Source organism: Schistocerca nitens, chromosome 9, assembly GCF_023898315.1.
Source record: "Schistocerca nitens isolate TAMUIC-IGC-003100 chromosome 9, iqSchNite1.1, whole genome shotgun sequence".
In the NCBI taxonomy this organism is placed as follows: Eukaryota; Metazoa; Arthropoda; class Insecta; order Orthoptera; family Acrididae; genus Schistocerca; species Schistocerca nitens.
In genome coordinates, this window is record NC_064622.1 from 443,176,201 (window position 1) to 443,201,182 (window position 24,982).

Below are 24,982 nucleotides of genomic sequence, written 5' to 3' on the forward strand. Positions count from 1 at the left end.
AATGAATCTGAACCAGGTGAGGGGTTTAGGATTCGGGGTTTTAGGAAGTATTCCTCTAGATTGACCATGAATAGGTTGGCATAGGATGGTGCCATGTAGGTGCCCATAGTCGTACCCGGGATTTGTTTGTAGGTAATGCCTTCAAAAGAGAAATAATTGTGTTTGAGGATATAGTTGGTCACAGCAACTAGGGAGGTAGTTGTTGGTTTGGAATCCATTGGGCATTGGGAAAGGTAGTGTTCAATAGCAGTAAGGCTATGGACATTTAGGAATGTTTGTGTACAGGGAGGTGGCATCAATAGTGACGAGCAGGGCACCGCCTGGTAAAGGGACAGTAACTGTGGAGAGTCGGTGGAGGAAATGGTTGGAATTTTGTATATAACAGGGTAGGTTCTGGGTAATAGGTTGAAGGTGTTGGTCTAGGAGAGCAGAGATCCTCTCAGTGGGAACACAGTGACCAGCCGGAATGAGGTGTCCTGGGTGGTTAGGTTTATGGGCTTTAGCAAGCATGTAGAAGTTAGGAGTGTGGGGGTTAGTAGAGAGGTGGACTCTGGGGAGAGATTCTGGGATGGGCCTAAGGATTTGAGTTGTGACTGGGGATTCTGCTGGGTTACTGGAATGGGGTCACTGTGGCAAGGTTTGTTGGTGGAAGTATCTGACAGCAGGCGGAGTCCTTCTGCCAGGTAATCCTTGCAGTTCAAAACAACAGTGGTGGAGCCTTTGTCCACAGATGGGATTATAAGGTCAGGATCAGTTTTTAGATGGTGGACTGCAGTTCTTTCTGCATATGTAGTGTTAGTCTGCATGTTGAGGGATTTGGGGAATGATGGTGAGACACAGTTCAAGGATAAGAAATTCTGGAAATTTAAAGATTGTGGTTTGGGGACAGTGGGGGTGAATCACAGTTGGATGGAGGAGTGAACTGAGTTAGGCAAGGTTCGATATCGGTCTTTGGTTGAGTCTGATTGGCAGGGTTGGCGGCGAAAAAGTGTTTCCATTTTAGGGACCAGAAGAAGGATGGAAGGTCTTTAACAAGTCCAGCATGATTGTATTTGGGAATGGGGCAAAAGGCGAGGCCTTTGGAAAGGACTGATATTTCTGTGGGGCGAAGGCTTCTGGAGGAAAGGTTCATGACTGTGTCACAGGTCTGTTTAGGTTCTGCATTCTGTGTGTCCCATGGCCAAAAGCTTTAATTGTGAGTCTTTTGTTGTGCCTATCTGCAACTCAGCATCTCTACTGTAAGGTGAGTAGCAACAACTCTGATAATATTGTTGCATTTCATTCTGAATTTTCTGTTGTTTGTTCTTGCTAGGTTCCTCTGCCATTGTGTAATCTCTGTTAAGTGTTGTGATACATGTGCAGCATAGCATAATAATCTCAATTAATAAACATAAAGATATACTGATTTGCCCCTGACACAGATCTTCACAGAAAATTTCTTTGATCAGTCACTCAACATTTTGAGGGTGGAAATGTGCAACAAACAGGAAGAGGAAAGAAAAAAAAACACTTACTGAGATCCGTATACCAAAGTGGTATCTCACAACCTCTGCTACATGTGTGGTGCACTGTTGTCAGGCTAGCTGCTCAACATTTATTGTTGACCAGCATTGAATGGCAAGAGATTTGCTGCTGTGTGGCCTGTTTATCTTCTGTTGCAATCCACAATACACACTGCTGACCCTTGTCGATGACAGTTGTGGAGCAGCATATTTTCCTCACTCGAAATGGTTGTGACAAATCCTTAAGACACAGAGATACACGGAAAGTGAACTGCCTTTGTAAAGTCAGAAATGGTGTAATCCCATTCATCAGGTCGGCACTATCAGCTGTCTCACCCATCTTTCACTAAACTATTACATTGTCAGCCAGCGCATAGTTTGGTATGTCAGACTGTTGCAGTCACAGTGGTGATAATAAATCTATCTTGAGCACAGTAGCTGTCTCTGACACACAACCTCAGCCCAAAGTGTGTCCAGATTACAAATTTTGTGAGCCTATACTATGGGCAGCACTGAAAAGCAATTTCAAGTCTCAGTTGACGAAAAGTGACACTGTTGAATGAAATTATCCAAGATTAAGTAGTTACATATTCTAAAACCTCTTGTTCAGTAAGAATTAATGGCTTTGTGTTTTTGAATGTTTTTCTAATGCTTGAAAAATAAACAGAATAAAATTGTGTGTGTAATAAACTATTTATTTACATTACCAATGAAAATAACCATTTCCAGTCAATGATCAGTTCAATCGGAGCAGAGGACCCACTCGATTCCATGTAAACATAGTCCACGCCATTACAGATTCACCACTAGCTAACACACTGCCTTGTTGACAACTTTGGCCCATGGCTTCATGGGGTCTGTGACACACCCAAACACTACCACCAGCTCGTACCAATTGAAATCAGGGCTTATCTGACCATGCCACAGTTTTCCTGTCATGTGGGGTCCAACCAATATGGTCATGAGCCCACGAGAGGTGATGTCATGCTGTTAGCAAAGGCACTTGCATCAGTCGTCTGCTGACATAGCCCATTAATTCCAAATTTTGCCACACTGCTCTGATGGGTCATTCATCATACGTTCCACATTGATTTCTACCGTTATTTCATGCAGTGTTGCATGTCTGTTAGTACTGACAACTCTACGCAAGTGCCGCTGCTCTCAGTCATTGAGTGGAGGCCATCGGCCACTGCATTGTCTGTGGTGAGAGGTAATGTCTGAAATTAGGCATTTTCCGCACAGTCTTGACACTGTGGATCTCAGATTATTGAATTCCCTAACGATTTCCAAAATGGCATGTCCCATGAATCCAACTCCAACCACCATTCCACATTTAAAGTCTGTTAATTCCTGTTGTACAGGCATAATCACATTGTAAAACTTTTCATTTGAATCACCTGTGCATACAAATGATAGCTCTGTCATGCACTGTCCTTTTATACTTTGTGCATGTGATACTACTGCCATCTGTATTGGTGCACATTGCAATCCCATGACTTTTGCCACCTCAGTGTAGTTGCTGTTACCCTCAACATACTGTCCTCCTCTCTCTCTACGATGCTCTATGTGAATTTTCCATTGATGGAAACAATGCTGGAAGTCTTCCTCTATGAGCCCCTTGATGACACGTGCTCCCACCCCCTCCCCCCCTTTTTTTTCTTTCACTTCTTCAGCAGACTGAAATCGTGTTCCTTTTAATACAGATTTTACCATGGGGAACAAATAAGTCATGTGGTGCTAGGTCAAGTGAATAAGGTGGGTGGTCAAACGCTGTACTTCCCTAGAAACCTTTGTAACAGACAATGTGGCATGAGCCTGTGCATTGTATTGATGCAGAACATTTGACTTGTTCTTCCACAATTCGGATCTTTTTTTCTCATTTTCTTGCGGATTTGAGCAAGAACCTGAAGATAACAATATTGATTAGTAGTTTGATCTTCAGGGACCCAGTGAACATATGCTGTTCCAGGAATATAAAAAAGCACTTTCTCCATTGTTTTTAATCTTGTTTTTTCTCATTCTAGCTTTTTTCGCTTTCGGTGAAGTTAGGCCCTTCCAGTGCATGGATTGGCACTTAGTTTGTGGAACATTAGTGAAAAAACCCAGATTTGTCACACGTTATCACTCTTTCCAAGAAATTAGGAATATTTTAATGGTTTTCAAACAATCATTTCAGTGAGCTGCTTTCTGTTTGATAGCGAGAATTTTCAGCACCTGTTTCGCACACATGTCATGCTAAGTTGGCTACGTAAAATTTGCCTTGCACAGTCTTTGTCTGTTCCTACAGTTGCAGCAATCAATTGAATACTCAACCGATATTAGACTGAATCAGATTACCTACTTTTTTGTTATTTTCGTCCATTTTTGATGAGTCATTTTCAGTGTCTTCCCAGCCGTCTTGGAAACGCTTGAACCAATCAGAAACTCATGTACATGATAGTCTTTGCCATACATTTCTTTTAGTAAAAAATAGGTTCAGTAGCTCTTTTTCTAAGTTACATTTGGAACCTCATGATATTTTGTTGCTCTGACAGACAATGACATCAAAGCTGTCATTGACCTGCTGGTGTCCGCCCCAGTAGCTAAGTGGTCAGTGTGACAGACTGTCAATCCTAAGGGCCCAGGTTCGATTCCCGGCTGGGTCGGACATTTTCTCCACTCAGGGACTGGGTGTTGTGTTGTCCTAATCATCATCATTTCATCCCCATCGATGCGCAGGTCGCCTAAGTGGCGTCAAATCGAAAGACCTGCACCAGGCAAACGGTCTACCCGACGGGAGGCCCTAGCCACACGACATTTCCATTTACCTGCTGGTGTCCAAGAACCTGAAGGAGCTCCAGTCTTATTTTAGGTAAGATGTCATGTTGTGCTCAATTCATTCCCCAGGCCATGCACATCTGCCATCCTCTTAACTGGCATTGCCAGAGAGGTGTTAAGTTTGTCTGATCTGCAGATTTGCAATGGGCTTTTCAGTCCCTCAGCCAGTGTTTTTGCAATGCTCCATGTCTGGCTTCATTTACATTGAATAAACCTGTGACCCTGGGCTGTGAGGTGCCTCAGTATAGCATTGGTGCAGTCCAGTCCCACTGGAAGCTAGATGACACGCAAGAGCCCATCACCTATACATCAGAAATGCTTCCTGCCACACAGTTTACGTATTCGAAGTCGAAAAGGGGGCACTAGTTATTATTTTTGGAGTTAAAAAGTTTCACATTTTTTTGTATGGGATGAAGTTATCCTCATCACTGACAACAGACTGCCAGATTCCTTCTTTGGCCCTCATTCCCAGTTGCCCAATTCGACTGTCGACTGATTGCAGAGGTGGACGTTCTTCCTCAGTAACTACTGATCTGATGTTCGTTACTGCTCCGCCATACAGCATGCCAATGCTGATGCGCTATCACGGCTACAAGTGGAGCCTAATCTGGGGTTTGATTGGCAAGATGCTTCTGTGTTTGCATTTGATAATGCCTTGCAGCAAACCCTATTGGTTTTTCCGTTGACCACACTAGAGATCATGACCGCCATGGCTGCAGACCCGCTTTTCTGGAAAATCATTTCAACTGTCCAGATGGGTTGGCTGGAGGGCATCTCTTGGATGTGGATCCAGCATGGAGTATGTTTTTTCTTCAATGTCATCAACTCAACAATGTCCATGGGATCCTCATGCTTGCCAAGGTGGAACAATGCTGTTGAGTTGTGGCTGCCCTGATGTTTTGCGCTTGCAGACTCCATTTGCCTCTTGCATTGTATTGAGATATGACTTGTATAAAGGCATTGGTGCTATGTCACATCTACTGGCCTGTGATCGAGTCTGACATCGAACATCTGGTGTGGGCTTGCAGAGCTTGTGCACAGAACCTGGCTACACTGCTGTGCAAGTTTTCACCTTGTCTGGTCCTGGAGTTCTCTTGGGACAGGGTGCAAGTTGATTTTGTGTCTCCATTTTTGGGCAGCATGTGGTTGTTTGTGATCAATGTATTTTCCAATTACCTAAACGTAGCCAAGCTGTCCTCTAGTGTCAGCTGCCACTGTTTGTTTGTTGTCACTTATTTTTGTCCATTAGGGATCCTCAAGGACACTTGCGTCTTATAACTGTAGGCAGTTAGTGTTGTGGAAGTTTGAAGATTTTGCATTATAGTGATGTCCTGGATTATAGTGATATCCTGCATTTGCCTGCCACCTCGTTTCATCCAGATTCTAACTCGGAGGTGGAGTGTTTCCTGCGTACATTCAAGACCCAAATAAAGAAGTCAGTGCCTGTCTCATCCCATGGTGATGCATTGTCGTTTTCTCTGGCTAAGTATTGGGTGATGCTGGTCATTGGATGCCGTCTGGTGGATTTGTTGCATCCTGAGTTGCACGTCCCGGACCTCTGTGAACCCACTATATTTTCTTTCTGGGTCTGCTCTTTGAGCCCAGTCCTTTGGCCAGTGGCAGGGGCTGCTTCTGGGTGTCAGTGTGGGTCCCAAAGGCTGTTGGATTTCAGTAGGGAGCATCCGCTGGGTGGCTGGGTTGTTCATGATGTTTCAAGCGTGGGCTCCCACTTGCACAAGTGTATTTCCTTGTTGCTTCCCCCTTCATGCCCTCTGCTCTTCTCCCATTGCCTGCAACCTCAGGTTCCAATTAAGCTCACACCTGCATCTTCCAATGTAGAGCCCATGGATTTTAATCCACCCTCCTCCTCCCCCCTCCCCTCCCCCCTCTCTCCACCCCTCTCTCCTACCCCTCTCTCCTCCCCCCCCCCCGCCCTCCCCACCCCACCAATGGAAGTGACTTCACCTCCAATTCTGCTGGTGGAACTGTTGTCTCAGTCTCAGGGCCTTTCCACCCTTCCAGCAGAACAAGTGGCAGTGCATTGCCTCCTTTGGCAGTCAATCTGCTGCCGGGTTCTCTGATGGCCTCTCCAGTTCTGCGACAGAGGTCGTGGCCCAAGCCCTACATTGCCTTCTCAGGTTGAGAGGTTTAGCATCCCAGTGAGTGGACATTGGGGTCTGCCACACTACCTACATGCTGAGTTATTCACACATCTCTAAGAGGGTTCTGACTTTCTGCTTCCATAGATTGACACACTCAGAGAGTTTAATTTCCTCTCAGGGGTTCTGCTCCCCATTTATTATCATGCCACCTTTGGCCCGTGAAGTACCTCTGCCGGCAGTGTAATGTAGTGGCATTTTCAAACCAGTGTAGATACTAAAAGTTGCTCTCCATATATCTATTCCAGATCTGGATGAACTCGAGGCAGAGCAGTAGGTGCTCAGCAAATTGGATTGAGCACTGTGAGTCAAGTTTTTAAATCTGAATGTAAAGACTACATTTAGGAATGAATGGACCACATTATTTGCATGTGATCTACAGTGCTGCTGAGTGACCATACAAAAGCCTTCTGTAAAGTGTAGAAGATAGAGTACTTCTTGATGGAATAAAGGGTGCTGCTTGGCAGTTCGTGACTGAGTTGGGACAGGCTTATGTGCTTACCACCTGCTGACAACCTTGCAGCTTTTGGAGCAAAATGGTACCATGGCATCAGTGCTGAGCTCCAACTATTCCACTAAAGCAACATATGTATGGTCAGAGCATCAGAAGGATTTCAGGGAGAGATCACATGTGTTCTGTTAATGCTGTAATAACATGGCAGACTGTTGTTACCAAGTAATGCAATATTGCCAAGACCATGGTGGAGCATTCATGTGACTCACTGCCACAGCCAGCTACCAAGCAGTTTCTGAGAGGAATAGTTGGTACTTCATGCCTGCCAATATTAGATCTGCCAATGTCATACAGAAGCTAGATACAGCATTGTCTGGCCTCAGTTTCTTACAAAATCCATTACAGCTTGTTGTGGTACCTCACTGCCAAAGGTTGGGAAATGCTTCTTAACTTTTATAATGTCATGTAGAACATGGAAAAATTTGCTGATTCATGGAAGGGAGCTATTTTCATTTCACTCTTTTAAGTCCGGTAAGGACCAAACATGCTTTATTCAACCAGTGTCTTATCTCTGGTTCTTAAAAAACCAAACAGCTCCTATTCAATTTCAGTGAGTTCACAAAATATAGTGTTTTAGTAACCAGACCCTGCTTCTGTTTACCATACAAATAAGTTTCCCTATTGAGGCATCACATAAACAGGTATTTTCTTTTACCTGGAAAGGGCCTTCCTAATATTACTTGGAGACATAATATCCTTCAACAGTTTCAGGTGCAGGGTTTCCAGGGATCTCTCTCTCTCTCTCTCTCTCTCTCTCTCTCTCTCTCTCTCTCTCTCTCTCTCATTTTCCTTAGTACAAGGACCATTCAGTTTTTAGTTCATCTTATAGCCTTACAGCAGGCATACATCAACTGTATGATAGTTAGGTGACTGAGGAAGTGAGCATTAAGATCTGGTTTTTAGTTTTCCACATAAAAATCTGTGACCTTTCCTCTTTTGGAAATACACTCCCCAGTTTGCCATTGGGCAATGTTATGTAAGTCCCACCATATCTTTTCAAAGCAACAGTTCCATATCTTCATGTGGTTGTGCTATATGTGCACCAGATCCATCGGGAAAACCTTGAATAGTCACATTACCCTCATGCTTTTCACCTCTGAGATTTTAGAATTGGGATTCACCTAGTGCCTGATATTTTAAAATGCTTTGTATGTAACACTTGGCGAGCAGTTTCATTTTGCTACAGTTTTTGTATGACTGTTAATGCATGGTGTATTGATCTTTCATCTTCTTGGAGATACTGAATGAAAGAATTACCCACAGGCGGAATTTAGGGTCAATCTCACTTCCAGCCCTTCAATTATTGATGCTGGTGAACCATCACTTTACATTAGACAGCATTTCCATGTGATGCAAATTGCATTCAAAATACACACATTTGCACACCATACAGTTGTTGACCTACCTGTGGAGTAATTTGCCAATAATTATCTACAAGAAATGAGACGCTATCAGATTCGTGCAAAAGTATGTTTTAGGAGAAACAGAATGTTTTAAATTTGGCCAATTTTTGAAAAGAAACCACACAAAATGTGTTTTGGATCTATATTTTATCATATTTTGGACAAGCACCGCAATTTTACTACTATGTGTACATGAGAGTCAAAATGGAGAGACTTCCCTGATCACCGAGTTGTCTTTGACCCTGTCCACGCTGGAATAGATTACGTGTGGCAGTGACGAGAAGTTCCATACCTACTTTGATTCTCTTAGTTCTGTTCAAGGTCCTAAACAAATTGACATAGAGGTATTGGTTAATGGTGTAGAACATACTGCACTCATTTCATCTACAGCAAAAGCAAGGGAAGGAGATGAAACGTGAGTGGGAGAGGAGGGTCAAGCTGTTTTAGCAACCAAGGAGCCCAGCAACGATGGCAGTAGATCAGGTTATCATTACGTAACTGGCTACTGCCTCACTGTTGAGGCAGAGGGTCACGCACCAGTGAGGAGAAGACTAAATGCTATAAATGGTGAAAGCAACGACTCAGCCAGGATGTTTTGCCATCCAGCCACACATCTGTAATGATGTATCTCTCATCCATCTTTTTATATGACATAGTCTCCTCAAAGATTGCTTTCTAATCCAGCAATAAGATTCATGAGTTGTGATGCTAGTGACATTCATTTTTTGGGACAACATAGTGAAATGGAGCAAATCTCATATTTTTATGAATGGACGCCAGTAAATGTAAGGATCAGCCCTCTATTTAAGCTGACTATGAAAAAGTTTAGTGTGTGTTTTACAGGTTTGTGTTTTGTCTGTATATTGTCTTGTTTGTCACCATCAGTACCAGGCATTGAATAAACACAGAAAAACTAAGTAATCTCTAAATAGCCAGTGCCTTATTTCTCAATATATTCTGTAACTTGCTGACTGTGAAACAATTGCCTGTGGCACCAACTGGGCCACTCGGGTTCCATCACCTAACATTATTACCACTGACATTTCATTTTGCAATTCAAAATATGAAAATGTCATTGTGTGTCTCCATTTTAGTGCATCCAAAATAGATGCTTCTTGAGAAATGTGATAGCCTGTACTACTGGAGCCACCGGTTTCTTCTCAGAGAATTTAGGAGAATACATATCATGGGAGTAAAGCCTAGTAGGCAGTACACTCTTCAGAAGAATGTTGCTGATGGCATTCAGAAATTATTTGCAGTAATAATATTTTCATTAAATTTTATACCAGAAGTTATATAAACTGAAACGTGATTGCTCAGTATTTTCTGTCTCTGGGTAACTTAATGTGTAACGTAGTTGTTTTCCATGTAATATATCGTGATTGTATTTGCAGACAATCCTGGCACTTGCTAAGAAACTGCTGACAAAAGAAATGCTGGTGTTCTTGGATGAACAAGCTCTCGAAGTTTATTGTTCTGGTCATATCAAGATATTCCCATACAAATCTTTTAGTGAGACTATAAACCTTGTCATTGTTACATTGTTGCGTGAGCTGCTACAGTACCAGAAAGGTAAGGTTAATTGTGAATTATTCTAATGCTTCAAATCTGTTTTGATGAACTTTTTAATAGCTCACTTTAGAAGTCCTCATAAGCTTAATGCCAGTAATTTCCATTTTCTTATCACATTTCCAAGATAGTCAGTAGACAAGGCCTTCATAATACCTGATTTGCCCACATGATGATATGACTGTATTTGTCTATATTAAGATGCTCCTAATAACCTTTGATGACTTTTCATGTGAGGTATTGATAGCTTACGTGCATTAGTTTCATTGTTTGTGGGTTCCCAGTGTCATTACGCATTATTTAATTTTGTACAGTTGCTTAGATTGCATTTTCTTGTATGATTTGTTTGAAATTCATAGTCACAGTTTCATCTGGGTGTCTTAATATTATAGAATAACTGTTGCGCTGTGCATTGGCTTTTGCAGAAACATGGAAATAGTAATTATTAGAAGGAAAGTTGCTATTCACCATATAACAGAGATGCTGAGTCGCAGATAGGCACAACGAAAGTCTTTCTGTTGTGCCTATCTGCGACTCAGCATCTCCCCTATATGGTGAGTAGTAACTTTCCTTCTCATGATATTGTTACATTCCATCCTGGATTTTCCATTGTTTGAAATGGTAATTCTTTATGTTGCAGATTTATAGCAGGTATTTTGAAATATATTGTAAGCTCAGACATAATGAGGTATCTTAAACAGAAAGTTCACTATGCCAACCTGCATTCGTTGTGTAAAATGCAAACTGTGATTTCCTCACAAGACATCCTGAAAGCCATGGATCTGTGGTGGACTGTGATGGTATTTGCAGACTATACTGGCACTTGCTAAGAAACTGCTGACAAAAGAAATGCTGGTGTTTTGGATGAACAAGATCTCGATGTTTACATTGCAATATTTCTTGATTTCCAAAAGCAGTTTGACTCAGTACTACAATTAAACAATAGGAACTCCAGATTGGAATATCAACAATGTAAGGAAAAGATAGATTGCGACTTACCATAAAGACAACACATTAAGTTGCAAACAGGCACAACTAAAAACTCTTACACAGCAATCTTATCAGTACCGTATGTAGCCATTATGTACTGTGTTGTGATACTGGCTGAAAACTGGAGTGTGGTAGTACAACACTGACTACCTTAAATTATCTACCCAACAGATGCACAATTGAGTTTCACAGTCTTTTACTTTCACTGTCCACAACCCCCCATATACACATTTAATATGGTCAGAGCACTGTTGTTTAACTTTTGATAAGCCTCATTAATAGTTTTCAGGCGAACATCCACAGACTGCTACAATAGTTTACTGTTGAATATCTATGAGCAGTAAAAACCTAACAACAAAGTTCACATTTCTTGAAGAATAGAAAGGCATGTATGGAGCAGACGCTGTCATTGGTTTTTTTTTTACACACGGCATAATTATGTAACAAGAGTAGGTCAATCATGCAGGCTGTTGTCCTTGTACCCACTGAAAAATCTGATTTCATCCCAAGAACCATATGTAAGCCTGACCCCTCTGTGCACCTCTGGTATGGCCATCTGTAACAGCTGAGGTGCACAAGCCACCCCATAGCTGCATAGTCCATGGTTCATGGTTACAATACTTTGAACACTGGTTGAACTGGTTGAACACAGTGACACAAATATTCACATAATGAAACCTCAAATAAATAAAATGTCAAATCAAGCCACAATGAAATAAAATAGTGTAGGTGTGTGGTCAGGAACTGTCACAAGGTGAGGCTTCCTGCTGTACCTTGCATATGTGAAACAACATTTTTGTAACATTCGGTAGAAGTTTAAATTTGTCATCATGAAAATACAATCTATTACTTGGGATTACCATGTCAAAATGTACATTATCTCTTGAGAGTGGTGTATTCTGAAAATTGCATTTTTATCTTCTATCTTTGGCTGCCTGCTACCCATAGCTACAGTATCTGAAGTTCCATGTGCCGCCAGGAATATAGAGAATGTCTTCTCAAGTCACATCCCTGTTTGCTGTAGCATCTGAGTTGCTATCAATATATCTGGTTGAACACAGTGACAAAAATATTCACATAATGAAACCTCAAATAAATAAAAATGTCAAATCAAGCCACAATGAAATAAAATAGTGTAGGTGTGTGGTCAGGAACTGTCACAAGGTGAGGTTTCCTGCTGTACCTTGCATATGTGTAACAACATATGTGAAACAACTGTCAGCCTGCCATTCTACATATGGTAGAGCTGCATGTTCTTGAAAAATATAGCAGCTATAGTTTCCACATGCATTCAGCTGTTTGCGGTACCTACATAGCCAAGCCATGTTGGCTAATGTTACAAGAGCAGTTCAGTCGTGCAGGCTGTTGTCCTTGCACCCACTAAAAAAGCTGTTGTCATCCCTGCTGTATCTTGAATATGTGAAACAACTGTCAGCCTGCCATTCTACTGTCTTCACCAATGATAGTATTGTGTAATCACAGGCATTTTTAATGCAGATTATTACTGTACTACCCTCGTTTATTTAGTGGTGTGTGTAATAATAGTCGTTGTTCATAAAAATGATGGTGGCAGAAATGAGATGTTCAAACTGGGAAATAATTTTTGGATATCTGTTGGTACCTCATATTGATCAAAAAGTGTTCCATAGTAATTTTTAAAGATTTATTTACAAACAGATTTATTTATAAATGAGGCCAGGATATTACTGTATTGGGATTATGCACCTCCAGAAAGTGTAAAATTCATAATGTGATCCTCTGTTTTAGCAGTTCTTTCACTATGAAGAGGTTGAAAAATCAGCAAATCAGTTGCAAATAAAATTTTATTAGCTCTTGACCTAGGTTTTGATACTTGTAAAAATATTTTCTTCAGAAATAGTGGCCGTGTTACATCACGTTGCTGTTCCGCATCCGTGTTTAAAATTCTTTCAGTATTATGTAAGATGACATTACTGCCAGTCAGATGCTGTTTACTAATATATGACCAAGTTGCAGTGTACAGTGTCATCAGCCTCTTGAATGAGATTTTTTTACCTGTATATTCTTTCTTGCAATTGTAGAATTTAAAATTGAATTTATTGAGTATGGTGAACATCTTCGTAGTCAGTGGCATCACCACAAAAAGATTGTGGCATGAAGGCAACATTCTTACAATTTGATTGTACATATATTTAGACCAAGAAAAGGTATGAATAAATACACAGCCTATGTTGAAAATTTCACCTTGATTCAGTAATGGTGAACATTAAAAAGTTAATTTAACAGAAATAATTAATTATTGGTTTCTGCATAAATAAAGGCTTCCAAATCCTCTCTTCACTTACAGATTTGCCAAGTCCTTTCACACGTGATGTCCAGGAATTTGTGAAAGGATTATTTCTCTCAGGTCAGACAGAATTGCAATCACGTCACCATGATGCCAGTGAACAAGAGGACAAAGAAAGCAAATTTGCAACAGTTAACAAATTTGAAGTGAACGTAATGGCAAATGCTGCATGTGTTGACTTGCTTGTGTGGGCTATTGGTGATGAAACAGGTGAGCTTGAAAAAAATATTTATAATGTTTGAATATTCATTCCAAATATATTGTAGAAACTTGTCATTAAATTTTGAAAAAGTAGTTAGAGATATAAAGTATAGAAACACTTGTAAAGTATATCTAGATAAACTAACTTGGATGATTATAAGCATAAATTAAAACACTGCACAAACAGTGAATTGTTTCAATGCAGGAAACTAAGTCTTCTTACACCAAGTTATAAATGCAGATGTATTTTATGGTTGTATCACAGATGCGTGCATTTCTTCTGTGTTATTTAACATTTTGATAAATATCAAGCAAACTGATTAGAATACTAATCAAAGCAATTGAGAACTGAAAGTCAATAGAGTAAAGTAAACAACATTAAAATAGTATGTACAATAAGGGAAAGGTAACCACTCACCTACAGAGGATCGATGTCTGGAGCATACATTCACCACCAGCTTTTGAGTACCATCTCTTTTTCTGAGAGTAGTACACACCACATGGACACCCAAACGCATGCACCTGCAGCCACGGCAAGCTATGAAATTTGCTTATGATTTACTCACCCAATTATTGTGACTTTGAGACTAGTCTGATGATCACATTTATTCTGATCCTTGTGGTGGTGTGATTGTGGAAGGTGGTTGAGCAAGGTTACTGTGTCAATACAGCATGTAAGATACTCTTTTGTTGAACAATCAAACAATGGAATATCAGCATTGTAGGAAAAGACAATTGCTACTTACCATAAAGAAGACACATCAAGTTGCAGACAGGCACAATTGTAAGACACTCATGTAAAGCTTTCGAGCACAGCCCTTACGACCACCAACTCCAGTATCTTGGACCAGAACGCAACATCATGTGGGATGCAAGAAGCAATCTGGAGGGGGCAGGGAAGGGGAAGAGATAGTAGTGTATGGGTGGGGGGAGAGACTAATGCTATCTGGTGGAGTGTGCAGGGACTTTTTAGACTGCCAACAGGCACAGTGTCAGGTGGTTGTGGGACAGGGAGGTAGGTAAAAAAAAAAAAAAAGGAGAGGAGTGGGGAAAGACAGGCAGATGCATTAGCATAGGGATGCAAATAAACAGGGTGAGAGATGAGAATGAGGAGGAGATGATGGGGAAGAACGGGTGGAGGGTGTGGGGACAGTATGTTACCGTAGTTTGAGGCTGGGATACTTATGGTAGCGGAGAATGTGTTGTAAGGATAACTCTCATTTGCACAGTTCAGAAAAGCTGGTGGCGGGGGGCAAGGATCCAAATGGCTCGGGTAGTGAAGCAGCCATTGAAATCAAGTGTGTTATGTGCAGTTGTATGTTGCACCACAGGGTGATCTACTTTGCTCTTGACCACTGTTTGGCAGTGGCCATTTATCCTGGTGGACAGCTGGTTGGTAGTCATACCAATATAAAATGCTGTACAATGATTGCAGCAGATATGGTAAGTGACATAGGTGCTTTCACAGGGGGCACTAGCTCCCAGGTGGCATCTCCTTTCCGGGCCACTTTGCGTACACCCCCATGGTGTGTTCCTCGACTTGGCACAGGGCCCGAAGGACTCAGTCCCTCCAGAGGCCTTCCACCGCCGCTTTTATTCCATCCTGGCCACGTATCAGGGCTCTGACGTTGTTTACACTGACGGTTCGATGATTGCTGGTCATGTCGGTTATGCGCTAACTCTAGGGGACCATTCCGAATAACGTTTCTTGCCGGCTGGCTGCAGCGTTTACACTGCTGAGCTGGTCGCCATCTTTCGAGCCCTAGAGTATATCCGCTCCTGCTCAGGTGAGTCCTTCGTGATCTGTAGTGATTCCCTGAGCGGTTTACGAGCTCTCAACCAGTGTTTCCCTCGTTCTCGTCTGGTGATGGCTATCCACGAGTCCCTGCATACTCTTGCCCGTTGCGACCGCTCTGTGGTCTTTGTGTGGACCCCCGGTCATGTCAGTATCCCGGGCAATGAACATGTTGACCGCCTGGCGAAAGAGGCCACCAGTCAACCATCTCTGGATGTTGGCCTCCCAGAGACTGATTTGAGGGCAGTCTTACGCCGCAAAGTTTTTGCGCTATGGGACGATGAATGGCGCAAACTGACAATGCGTAATAAACTCCGTGCTGTCAAGGAGACGACAGCTGTGTGGCGGTCATCCCTGCAAGCCACTCGCAGGGACTCAGTAGTCCTTTGGCGGCTCCGCATTGGCCACTCCCGGCTGACACACAGTTATTTACTGCGCCGGGGGGACCCTCCTCTATGTCACTGTGGGGCGGCTTTGACAGTGGCCCACATTTTGTTGGCCTACCCCCTTTTAGCTGTGGTCAGGCAGACATTTGCGCTGCCTTGATACGCTCCCTGCCCTTTTAACTGATGACCCTGCTATGGCTGGCTTAGTTTTACGTTTTATTCGGGCAGGGGTTTTTTATCATTTAATCTGAGTGTTTGTTATGTCCTTTTGTGTTGATTCTGGCCTTTGGCCTACGATTTTAGTCTGAGTTTTAGTGTGTTTCTTGGTGGTTGGCTTTTCCTTTTTTGTTTCTATGGTTGGCCAACCACCGTCACACTCTGTGTGTTTTTAGTTCATCTTGTCTGGTCTTTGTCTAAGTTTCTCTTCTTCTGTGTCATCTGTGCTCTATTCTGTTAATCGCTTTTATTCTCTGTGGGTGTTTTTAGTATTTGGAAAAAGGGACCGATGACCGTAGCAGTCTGGTCCCTTTAATACCACAAACCAACCAGCCCCCAGGTGGGGTAGGATAAACCTGTGACAGACCTGGAATAGAAAGTGAAGGATGGGTGGATTGAGCATGTTTTGCACGTGGGTCTTCTACAGGGTTATTACCCTTGGGACAAGGGGTTGGGATTGGGAGTGGCATGGGTATGGGATAGGATGTTGTGGGCATTGGGTGAACGGTGGAACACCACTTTGGGCAGGGAGGTATCTTGCATAGGATGTCCCTCATTTCAGGGCATGATGATAGGTAATTAAAGCCCTGGCAAAGAATGTGGTTTTGTTGTTCCAGTCTGGGATGGTACTGGGTGATGAAGGGGCTGGTTCTTGGGGGTGATGGGAGGATTGGGGGTGTGAGGGGAAATGGCACAAGAGATCTGTTTGTGAACTAGGTTTGGGGCATAGTTCCTGTCTGTAAAGGTCTTGGTGGGACCCTCAGCATATTGCATAAGGGAATTTTTGTCGCTGCAGATATGCCATCCCCGAGTGGACAGGCTATATGGGAGGGATTTTTTGGTGTCATAGGGATGACAGCTGTCAGAATGCATGTACTGTTGGTTGTTGGTTGGTTTAATGTGGACAGAGGTACAGGTGGAGCAATCAGAGAGGAGGTGGTCAGCACGTAGAAAGGTGGCAACTGGGTTGAGGAGGACCACGTGAAATGAATGGGGGAGAAGGTGTTGAGATTGCGGAGGAATGAAGATAGCAGTGAACCTGAACCAGACAAGGTGTTTGGTGTTTTGGGAGGCTAGGAAGGTGTCCTCTGAATGGCCTATAAAAACGTTGGCATAGGAGGGTGTCCATGGCTGTGCCGCACGTTTTTTATATATCTTCCCTTCAAATGAGAAGCAGTTGAGGGTTAGGATAAGTTAGTAAGATGTATGAGGAATGAGGTAGTGGGTTTGGAGTCCGAAGGACATTGGAAAAGGTAGTGTTCAATAGTGGTAAGACCATGGGTATGAGGGACATTGGTATATAGGTAGGTGGCATCAACAGTGACGACTAGGGATCCAGGAGGTAAAGAAGTGGGGGTGGTGGAGATGGAGAGTCAGGAAGGAAGTGGTTGGTGTCTCTGACATGGGAGGCTTGATTGCGAGCAGTTGGTGGAGGTGTTGGTCAATGAGAGTCAAAGTTCTTTCAGTGGAAACACAAGAACCATATGCAATGGGGAGTCTAGGATTGTAGGGTTTGTGGATTTTGGGGAGCACATAGAAGGTGGGGTGTGCAGGGTGTCATAGGATTGAGCAGGGAAATGGATTCAGGGGAGATGTTTTGGGAAGGACATAAGGCTTTAAGCAGGGATTAGAGTTTGTGTTGGATTTCTGGGATGGGTTCACTTTGGCAGAGTTAATAGGTGGAGCAGTCAGATAATTGGTGGAGGAATTCTGCCAGGTAGTCACTGTGGTTCATAACAACAGTGGCGGAACGTTTGTCTGCAGGTAAGATGACTAGGTCAGGATTTGTTTTGAGGTTGTGTATGGCTGTTCTTTCTTCTACTGAAAGATTTGTGTTCTGAGGAAGGGACGTGGGGAAGTTTGAGGTAAGGATTTCCTGGAAGGTGGCCAGCGGTTGGTTAGGTGGGTGGTTGTTTGGACGAGGGGGGGGGGGATCACTGAGGGATTGGAAGGGCAGTAGATCTTTGACAAGTCCAGCATGGTTAAATTTGGATGTAGGGCTGAAGATGAGGTGATTCCTTTGGATAGGACTGAAACTTCTGTGGGACTGAGGGTTTTGGTGGAAAGATTAACAACAGCGTTACAGGAATGTTTTGGCTCTCAATTTGGTGAAGAGTTGGTAGTTTTGGAGGACGTGGCAAGCTGAAAATGTCAGCTTGGCAGGGTTTAGCTGGTATGAGGGGTGGACAAGGAGGAACACTGTGGGTATGATAGGGGTTAGATAGTGGTGCCCCAAGGTGGTAGTAGGATGTCAGCAGGTTGGATGACTTATGGAAATGGTGTCTGGAATGCTGCTTCAGGTGCTGGAGAGCAAGGTATACAGTTTCAGAGTGGTGATGTATGGAGTAGAGATTGCATAGTAGTAGTATCTTGGGGAGGGAGCAGATGTGGTTCTGGGATGCCTGTGCCATGAAGATGTGTTTTTGCAGTTCCAGGTTTATGAGGGCCAAGGATTGGTAGAATCTGAAAAGGTGTAGGTCAGTGTGAAAGAAGGGATGGGATCCAGAGAAAGGAATCTTTACAGATAGGCCATTTGGGGGGGATTTCATGGTTTAGGCAGCATTTGAGAAGCAGGATGTGGGACTGGGTTTTAACCAGGGAAAGAGATACCTTCCTGAACTTGCACAGAAAGATGGAGCAAGGGTCAATTGTGGCAGGGATTATGTAGAGGAAATGGGATTGATGCAGAAATTGACAAAATTGATGTTATTAGTTTTGAGAGGAGCTGGATAAGTGAAAAGACACGTACAGATGCTTAAAAAAATTGTAAAGACACAAGTAAACATGCACAGATACACAAAAATACCTGTTCCAGTCCTGTCAGAGGTTTATCTTATCCCATCAGGAGCTGGACCACCCGTGAAAGCAGCCATGTTATTTACCAGCTTTGCTGCAATCATTGCACAGCATTTCACTGGGTGATCAAAAAGTCAGTATAAATTTGAAAACTTAATAAACCACGGAATAATGTAGATAGAGAATGACATGGGGAATGGAATGACATGGGGTTTTATTGGAACACCCCCCCCCCCCCCCACACACACACACAGAAAAAAAAAATCACAAAATGTCTGACAGATGGCGCGTTGTTTGATGATGATATTATGCTCAGCTGCCACTTTCGTCATGCTTGGCCTCCCAGGTCCCCAGACCTCAGTCTGTGCAATTATTGGCTTTGGGGTTACCTGAAGTTGCAAGTGTATCGTGATCGACCGACATCTCTAGGGATGCTGAAAGGCAACATCCGACGCCAATGCCTCACCATAACTCCGGACATGCTTTACAGTGCTGTTAACAACATTATTCCTCAACTACAGCTATTCTTGAGGAATTATGGTGGACATATTGAGTATTTCCTGTAAAGAACATCATCTTTGCTTTGTCTTATGTTGTTATACTAATCATTGTTATTCTGATCAGATGAAGCGCCATCTGTTGGACATTTTTTGAACTTTTGTATTTTTTTGGTTCTAATAAAACCCCATGTCATTCCAAGCATGTGTGTCAATTTGTACCTCTCTATCTACATTAATCCGTGATTTATTCAGTTTTCAAATTTATACTGACTTTTTGATCACCCGGTATATTGGTATGACTAGCAACCTGCTGTCCACCAGGATTATTTATTTAGCATATGGCTAATACAAACATATCATAAAATCAAATTACATATACATATGTATATATTTACACACAAGAAACTTAAGTTTGGCTTTACAACTGAATATCCAGTCCTTCAATCCAGCACACTGCATCTGGAATTGCTAGCAGGAAGTCCTCTTCAGCACCTTGATAGGTTCGAATCCTGCATTCACTGACAATGTGCTGAACAGTCTGGCATGGAGTCCTGCAGTCACAGGCTGGATTAGGCAGCTTCTTCCACTTAAAGAGAGTATCCCTGCTTCGGCCATGGCTGATGCGGATTCGGTTGAGAGTAGTCCAGGTATTGTGTGGTAGGTTGAAAGCACTTGGAAGTTTAGCATCTGAGATGATGATATGCAGGCGCATATCTGTCACTGCTTCCCACCGACCTTTCCAATCTTCAAGGGGTTTGAAATCCTTAGCAACCATGTCAGCAGCATTGCACAATGATGGATGGTGTGATTTCAGTCTCGTACGATTTAAAAGTGGCAGGTCGCTATGCACAGGTAGGTTAGAATTCCTGTAGATCTTGTGGAATTCCCTCATCAGGGCAGTACATCTGCGTAAATCAGGAGGCATTATACCGGTTAACAGTGGAAGCCAATAAACTGGAGTAGATCTGATTGCGCCAGATATTATGCGCATTGTCATATTCAGCTGGGTGTCAACAAGCCTTGTATGATGACTGTTCATCCAAACAGGTGCACAATACTCAACACTTGAGTACACTAAACCCAGAGCTGAAGATCGCTGGGTTGTTGCTGAAGATCCCCAGGTAGTTTCGCATAGCTTATGGAGGATGTTGTTTCGAGTTCTCAACTTTTGAGTCAAGTTAAGAAGATGGTGTTTGAAGCATATTGTACGGTCCAGGATGACATCAAAATATTTTGGGTTCCAATTATGATGATGAATTCTGCCTCTGAAACTTACTTCCAGTTTTACATTCACCAACCAATTATTTAAATGGAAGCAACACACTTCTGTTTTACTCACACTGGGTTGGAGTCTCCAGATTTTGAAGTAATTATCTAATACAGGCAGGTCATTGGCTAGAATCTCTTCTGTTGTCTTTATTTTCTGGTGTTGTACAGCTAGAGCCAGGTCATCGGCATAGCTGAATTTTCTGGACAAAGTGTCAGGTAGATCAGATAGGTATAGATTGAACAGTAATGGTGAGAGAACTGATCCTTGGTGGAATCCATTGTTTAGCTTCCCCTCCTTATTTATGTTGCTTCTAGTGATTACCTGGAACTTCCGATTGCTTAGCATGTTGTTAATCAGTTTAGCCTTTGTTATGCAGGAAATGATGCGGAGAAATTTGTAGATAAGGCCTTCCCTCCACACAGTGTTGAAGGCGGCAGTTAGATCAACAAATGCCACAGATGTTTTCTGCTTCATTTGGTATCCTGACACTATGACAGATGTGAGAGACAATACTTGGTCGTAGCAGTTACGCCCTGGTCTGAAGCCTGCCTAATCAACTGGAACATTCTCTAAGGTAGTGCTGCCTAAGTAGGGCAATGGGGCGGTAGCTTTCTACCATGTTGCTGGGTTTGCTAGGTTTCAGAACAGATATTACATTCACCACGATGAACGGCCACTACCAGACTGTGGTCAAGAGCAAGGTAGACCACCCTGTGGCACAACATGCAGCTGAATGTAACACTTGATTTCAATGGCTGCTTCACTACCCTAGCCATCTGGATCCTTCCCTCCACCACCAGCTTTTCTGAATTGCGCAGATGGGAGTTATCCTTAGAACATGTTCTCTGCTCGCGTAATTATCCTGGCTTCATTTTCCACCCCCTTTGTCCTATAATCTCCTCCACATTCTCATCTCCCACCCTGTTTATTTTATCCCCCCCTCCCCCACACCTTCCTATCCCACAACCTCCTGACAGTGCACCTATTGGCAGTCTAGTCCCTGCAGCACACTCCACCGGACAGTGTTCGTCTCTTTCATGGCCCCTATACTGCTATCCCCTCCCCCACTCCCTCCAGACTGCTGCTTGCATCCCAAGTGTTGTTCCATTCATGCCCGAGATGCTGGAGTTGGCAGTCTTTTGTGCATGAGATGTGCTTGCTTTGTGTGTCTTTTACTTTTGAAGGCTGTGGGTGAAAGAATTGTACATGCCTGCAACTTGATGTGTCTTTTGTTGAACAGCCAAAGAAAGCTGGGACACCATGTCCTAATATCAGATACTGCTTTAGTTCATTGCCTGCCCAGCAACTCGATGTGCCAAAGGATTGGTCAAGAAAAGACATCAAAAATAATTGTAGCGCGTTTCTCTTTATGAGATTAAAATTAGGAATAAAAAAGGTGGTGTATTCATTAATGCACTGAACTTATGTTCTACAGTTGACTGTTGACATCTGTGCTAATTTAATCTGATACAAATTTTATAACAATTAGGTAGGTCCATAAATAGGTTGCATCCCCTATAGTCTTAAAACGTGTTAGTGAACTTATTGCTGTTTAAGTGTTTTTGCTACATAAAATGCTCAGTATTTTCAGTAATTTAAAATATAGGAGGAAATGAATGTTGACATTATTGAAATATCTCATTCCTAATCAATGAAACAAGTATTACTGGAACAAGACTGACAGAATCACAAATGGAAAATGAGAAAAAATGGTATATTTTTATTTCTGATTCATTAACTGTAACTTGTGTGTTTTCGTATCTTGAAGCCTGAATAACATTTCCTTCTAAATAGGTGCTGTACAACTTTCCTTTAATTTTTTCAATTTGTTATTTGTATCATTCATTTGATGAAGCAAATGTTTTAAAAATATAAAACTTGGGGTCTGACTCTTCCGTTTCTTCTGCTTTGTGCTTTGCTTAGCCGTATCCCAATTATTATTTTGTCATGGTTAATTATGTTTGCTATTTACTATGTAGCAAAAGATAGATTGCTAATTACTGTAAAGGTGACAAGTTAAGTTCCAGACATGCAGAATTAAAAGACACTTGTGCATAAGCTTTCAGCCACACCATTTAACAGAAAAAGAGAAACACACACAATTTATTCACACAAGAAAGCACGCCTCACACACACGAGACCACCAACTTCAGCAACTAGGGCCTGATTTGCTATTTGCTTTTTAATTTATCGTAAGACTATACTTTCAGATTTTTATATAATATAGCAAAAAAATCTATGGATTTTTACAACAGTATGTTTAGGAGAGGAATAGATTGCTTGTTATATTGAAATTGGAATGCAGTTGTATGTTTTCTTATCTTTTATGCAAAAACGGTCCTAACATGTACTCACAGGGAGGAACTGGTACACCGGGGTTTGAAAAGGGAAAAAGCTATTATAGTCAACAAAAGGTTTCTCATAGAAACATTTACGTGGACAGAAAAATACTAGGCTTTTTTTATTATAAAGTCTTTAACACTCGAGCTGGAGCTAAAGAGTTTTGAATACAAATAAATAGCAAAACTACAAATTACCTCTTTAGATACCCATGTGAAAACATAATTGTATCTCTGGCATTTATTTTTACCAAAGACATTCCACGAAGAATTACTAGCAGCAGTGAAGTAAACAATTTAGTCTCATTCTAGATGGATGTTTTATCATATCCAATCTGTTTCAGTATTAACTATTCAGAAACCATTTAAATTCTTAATCATAACATGTTTTTCATTTACATTTGCATCATACTCACTGTTTTATGGATAATCCACAGTTATTTTTTGATCTCAGTTATGTTATCTTGAGAAATAATTAAAATGAGTCATTACAGACCTTAGCTTCATAGAAGTTCAGTTTGAGGAGATTTGGATTTTTGTGAATGTTTTTGCATTCAAGGAAGTAGTTGTGAAAACAGGTGCAAAAATCAATGTGTGTCCTGTCATTCTCATACAGTCTTTTCGATTAATAGCAAAAAGTTGTTTCATGATCTGGAGCACTTAGTAAATTATGTAGAATTAGGTGCTAGCTCATGAGTGACAGATAGGAGAATAAAAATGGCCTTTGCAGTTAATTGCCATACACCTGCTAGTACAGAATAGAGCATGGGTATTCCCAGAAATAGACAAAAATTATAATATTGTAGGTATAGGTGACACAGATACACAGTACCAACTGCTGGTACAAATCATTCTAAGATTTCTAATTTTTTCACTACACTTTCAGGGAAGTTTTTTGGAATATTTCTTACAAAAATAATTCTGAAATGCTTTGTGGGATTTCAGTAATGTATGAAACAATACTGTGTATCACATGTTGTAAGTAAGTAGTGAATTGTTTCTGCTATGACATGGAATTTCCACACAGTAGGTACACTGTTTTGTGCCAGTTATGAAACATGACACATTGCATTAGAAGTTAAAGTTTTCTTCAGCATGTGGTGATTGGTATATTCCAGAACGATGCTGCTGTGATGTGTCCTTGGTGACATCACTGTCGGCCTTCGTCAGTCAAAAGAGTTCAGGTTGTATGCCATTTTATTGAGGCTGCAGCTGACTAACTCTTTAACATTTCTTGCTATGGATGTTGTTATATGTGCAGCCTTCTCTCTGATAAAACATTAAGTTACAAGCACAAAAGGCAGTGTAATGTCTGTCCTCAGCAATTTATATAGAAAAGCTTTATTTCCCTATATTTGTTTGTATGATCTTTTGCAAACTGTCATCTGCAGGATCAAAAATTCATTCCTAATTTAGAGATGTTACTAACAAATGAACAAAATTTTTAAAAAAGTGCTTCAGTTGATTCGACGGAAGGAATACCCAGCATGTGATGCATGTAAAGTTGTAGCATCCTGTTGTTTGCCATCAGAAGATTTGTGCTTGAAAATAATCCAAAGGTGTACACAGTTTATACAGTACCACCCAAGATAATTCTTTGAAGTTGACTTGCCAGTCACTTTGTAGAGATTCCTCCAGTTACTCCAAGAGTGCTGAATAAAGAGCAAGCATGTTCCATAGCCTTTGTTGAGTCTTGAGAAAGGCTAGGTAAACTCGGTTATTTAACATTTCACCTGCTATGCACAGTGTGTTCTGTTGATTGATGATGGCTTCATTTATTAGCTGATTTATGGCCCAATATGTAGTTGTCCTGCTGTGATTTTTCCATTACCATTTATACCCTCTCATGAAGTGACACAAACCCCTTCTGCAAACTCTTACTTACATACCCTTGTCTTTTTCTCTTGCTGTTAATTAAATACATACACGTATATTTTTGTCAGTTTTTCACATGCTTTTGAGTGTTTTTATGTGATAAGAATACACTGATAAGTAGGATAGAAAATTATTTCTTGGTATCACTGTGTACCAGCACAGTGGAACTGAACAGCTGTGAACACATTTTATTGTTGTGTGCTCTGTTTTATTGTTGTGTGATACTATACATATATAAAAATGAATATAGGCAACACTTCTTGAGAACAGTAGATTTTTTAATGCTCTACAAATAACGTTTTTGTATTAATATATATTGGGACT

At 41.6% G+C, this 24,982-nt stretch overlaps 1 protein-coding gene across 2 annotated transcripts in view; it reads left to right on the forward strand.

Annotated features, from left to right (window-relative positions):
* Positions 1-24,982, forward strand: part of LOC126202961 (phosphatidylinositol 4-kinase alpha) — a 203,645-nt gene that overhangs the window by 15,605 nt on the left and 163,058 nt on the right. Inside the window, exons 7-9 of one of the 2 annotated variants that reach the window (XM_049937089.1) lie at positions 9,790-9,967; positions 13,281-13,490; positions 23,902-23,967. In XM_049937089.1, the coding sequence (XP_049793046.1) occupies positions 9,790-9,967; positions 13,281-13,490; positions 23,902-23,967 (454 nt within the window). The remainder of the gene's footprint in view (positions 1-9,789; positions 9,968-13,280; positions 13,491-23,901; positions 23,968-24,982) is intronic. The other variant, XM_049937090.1, reaches the window with a different exon arrangement.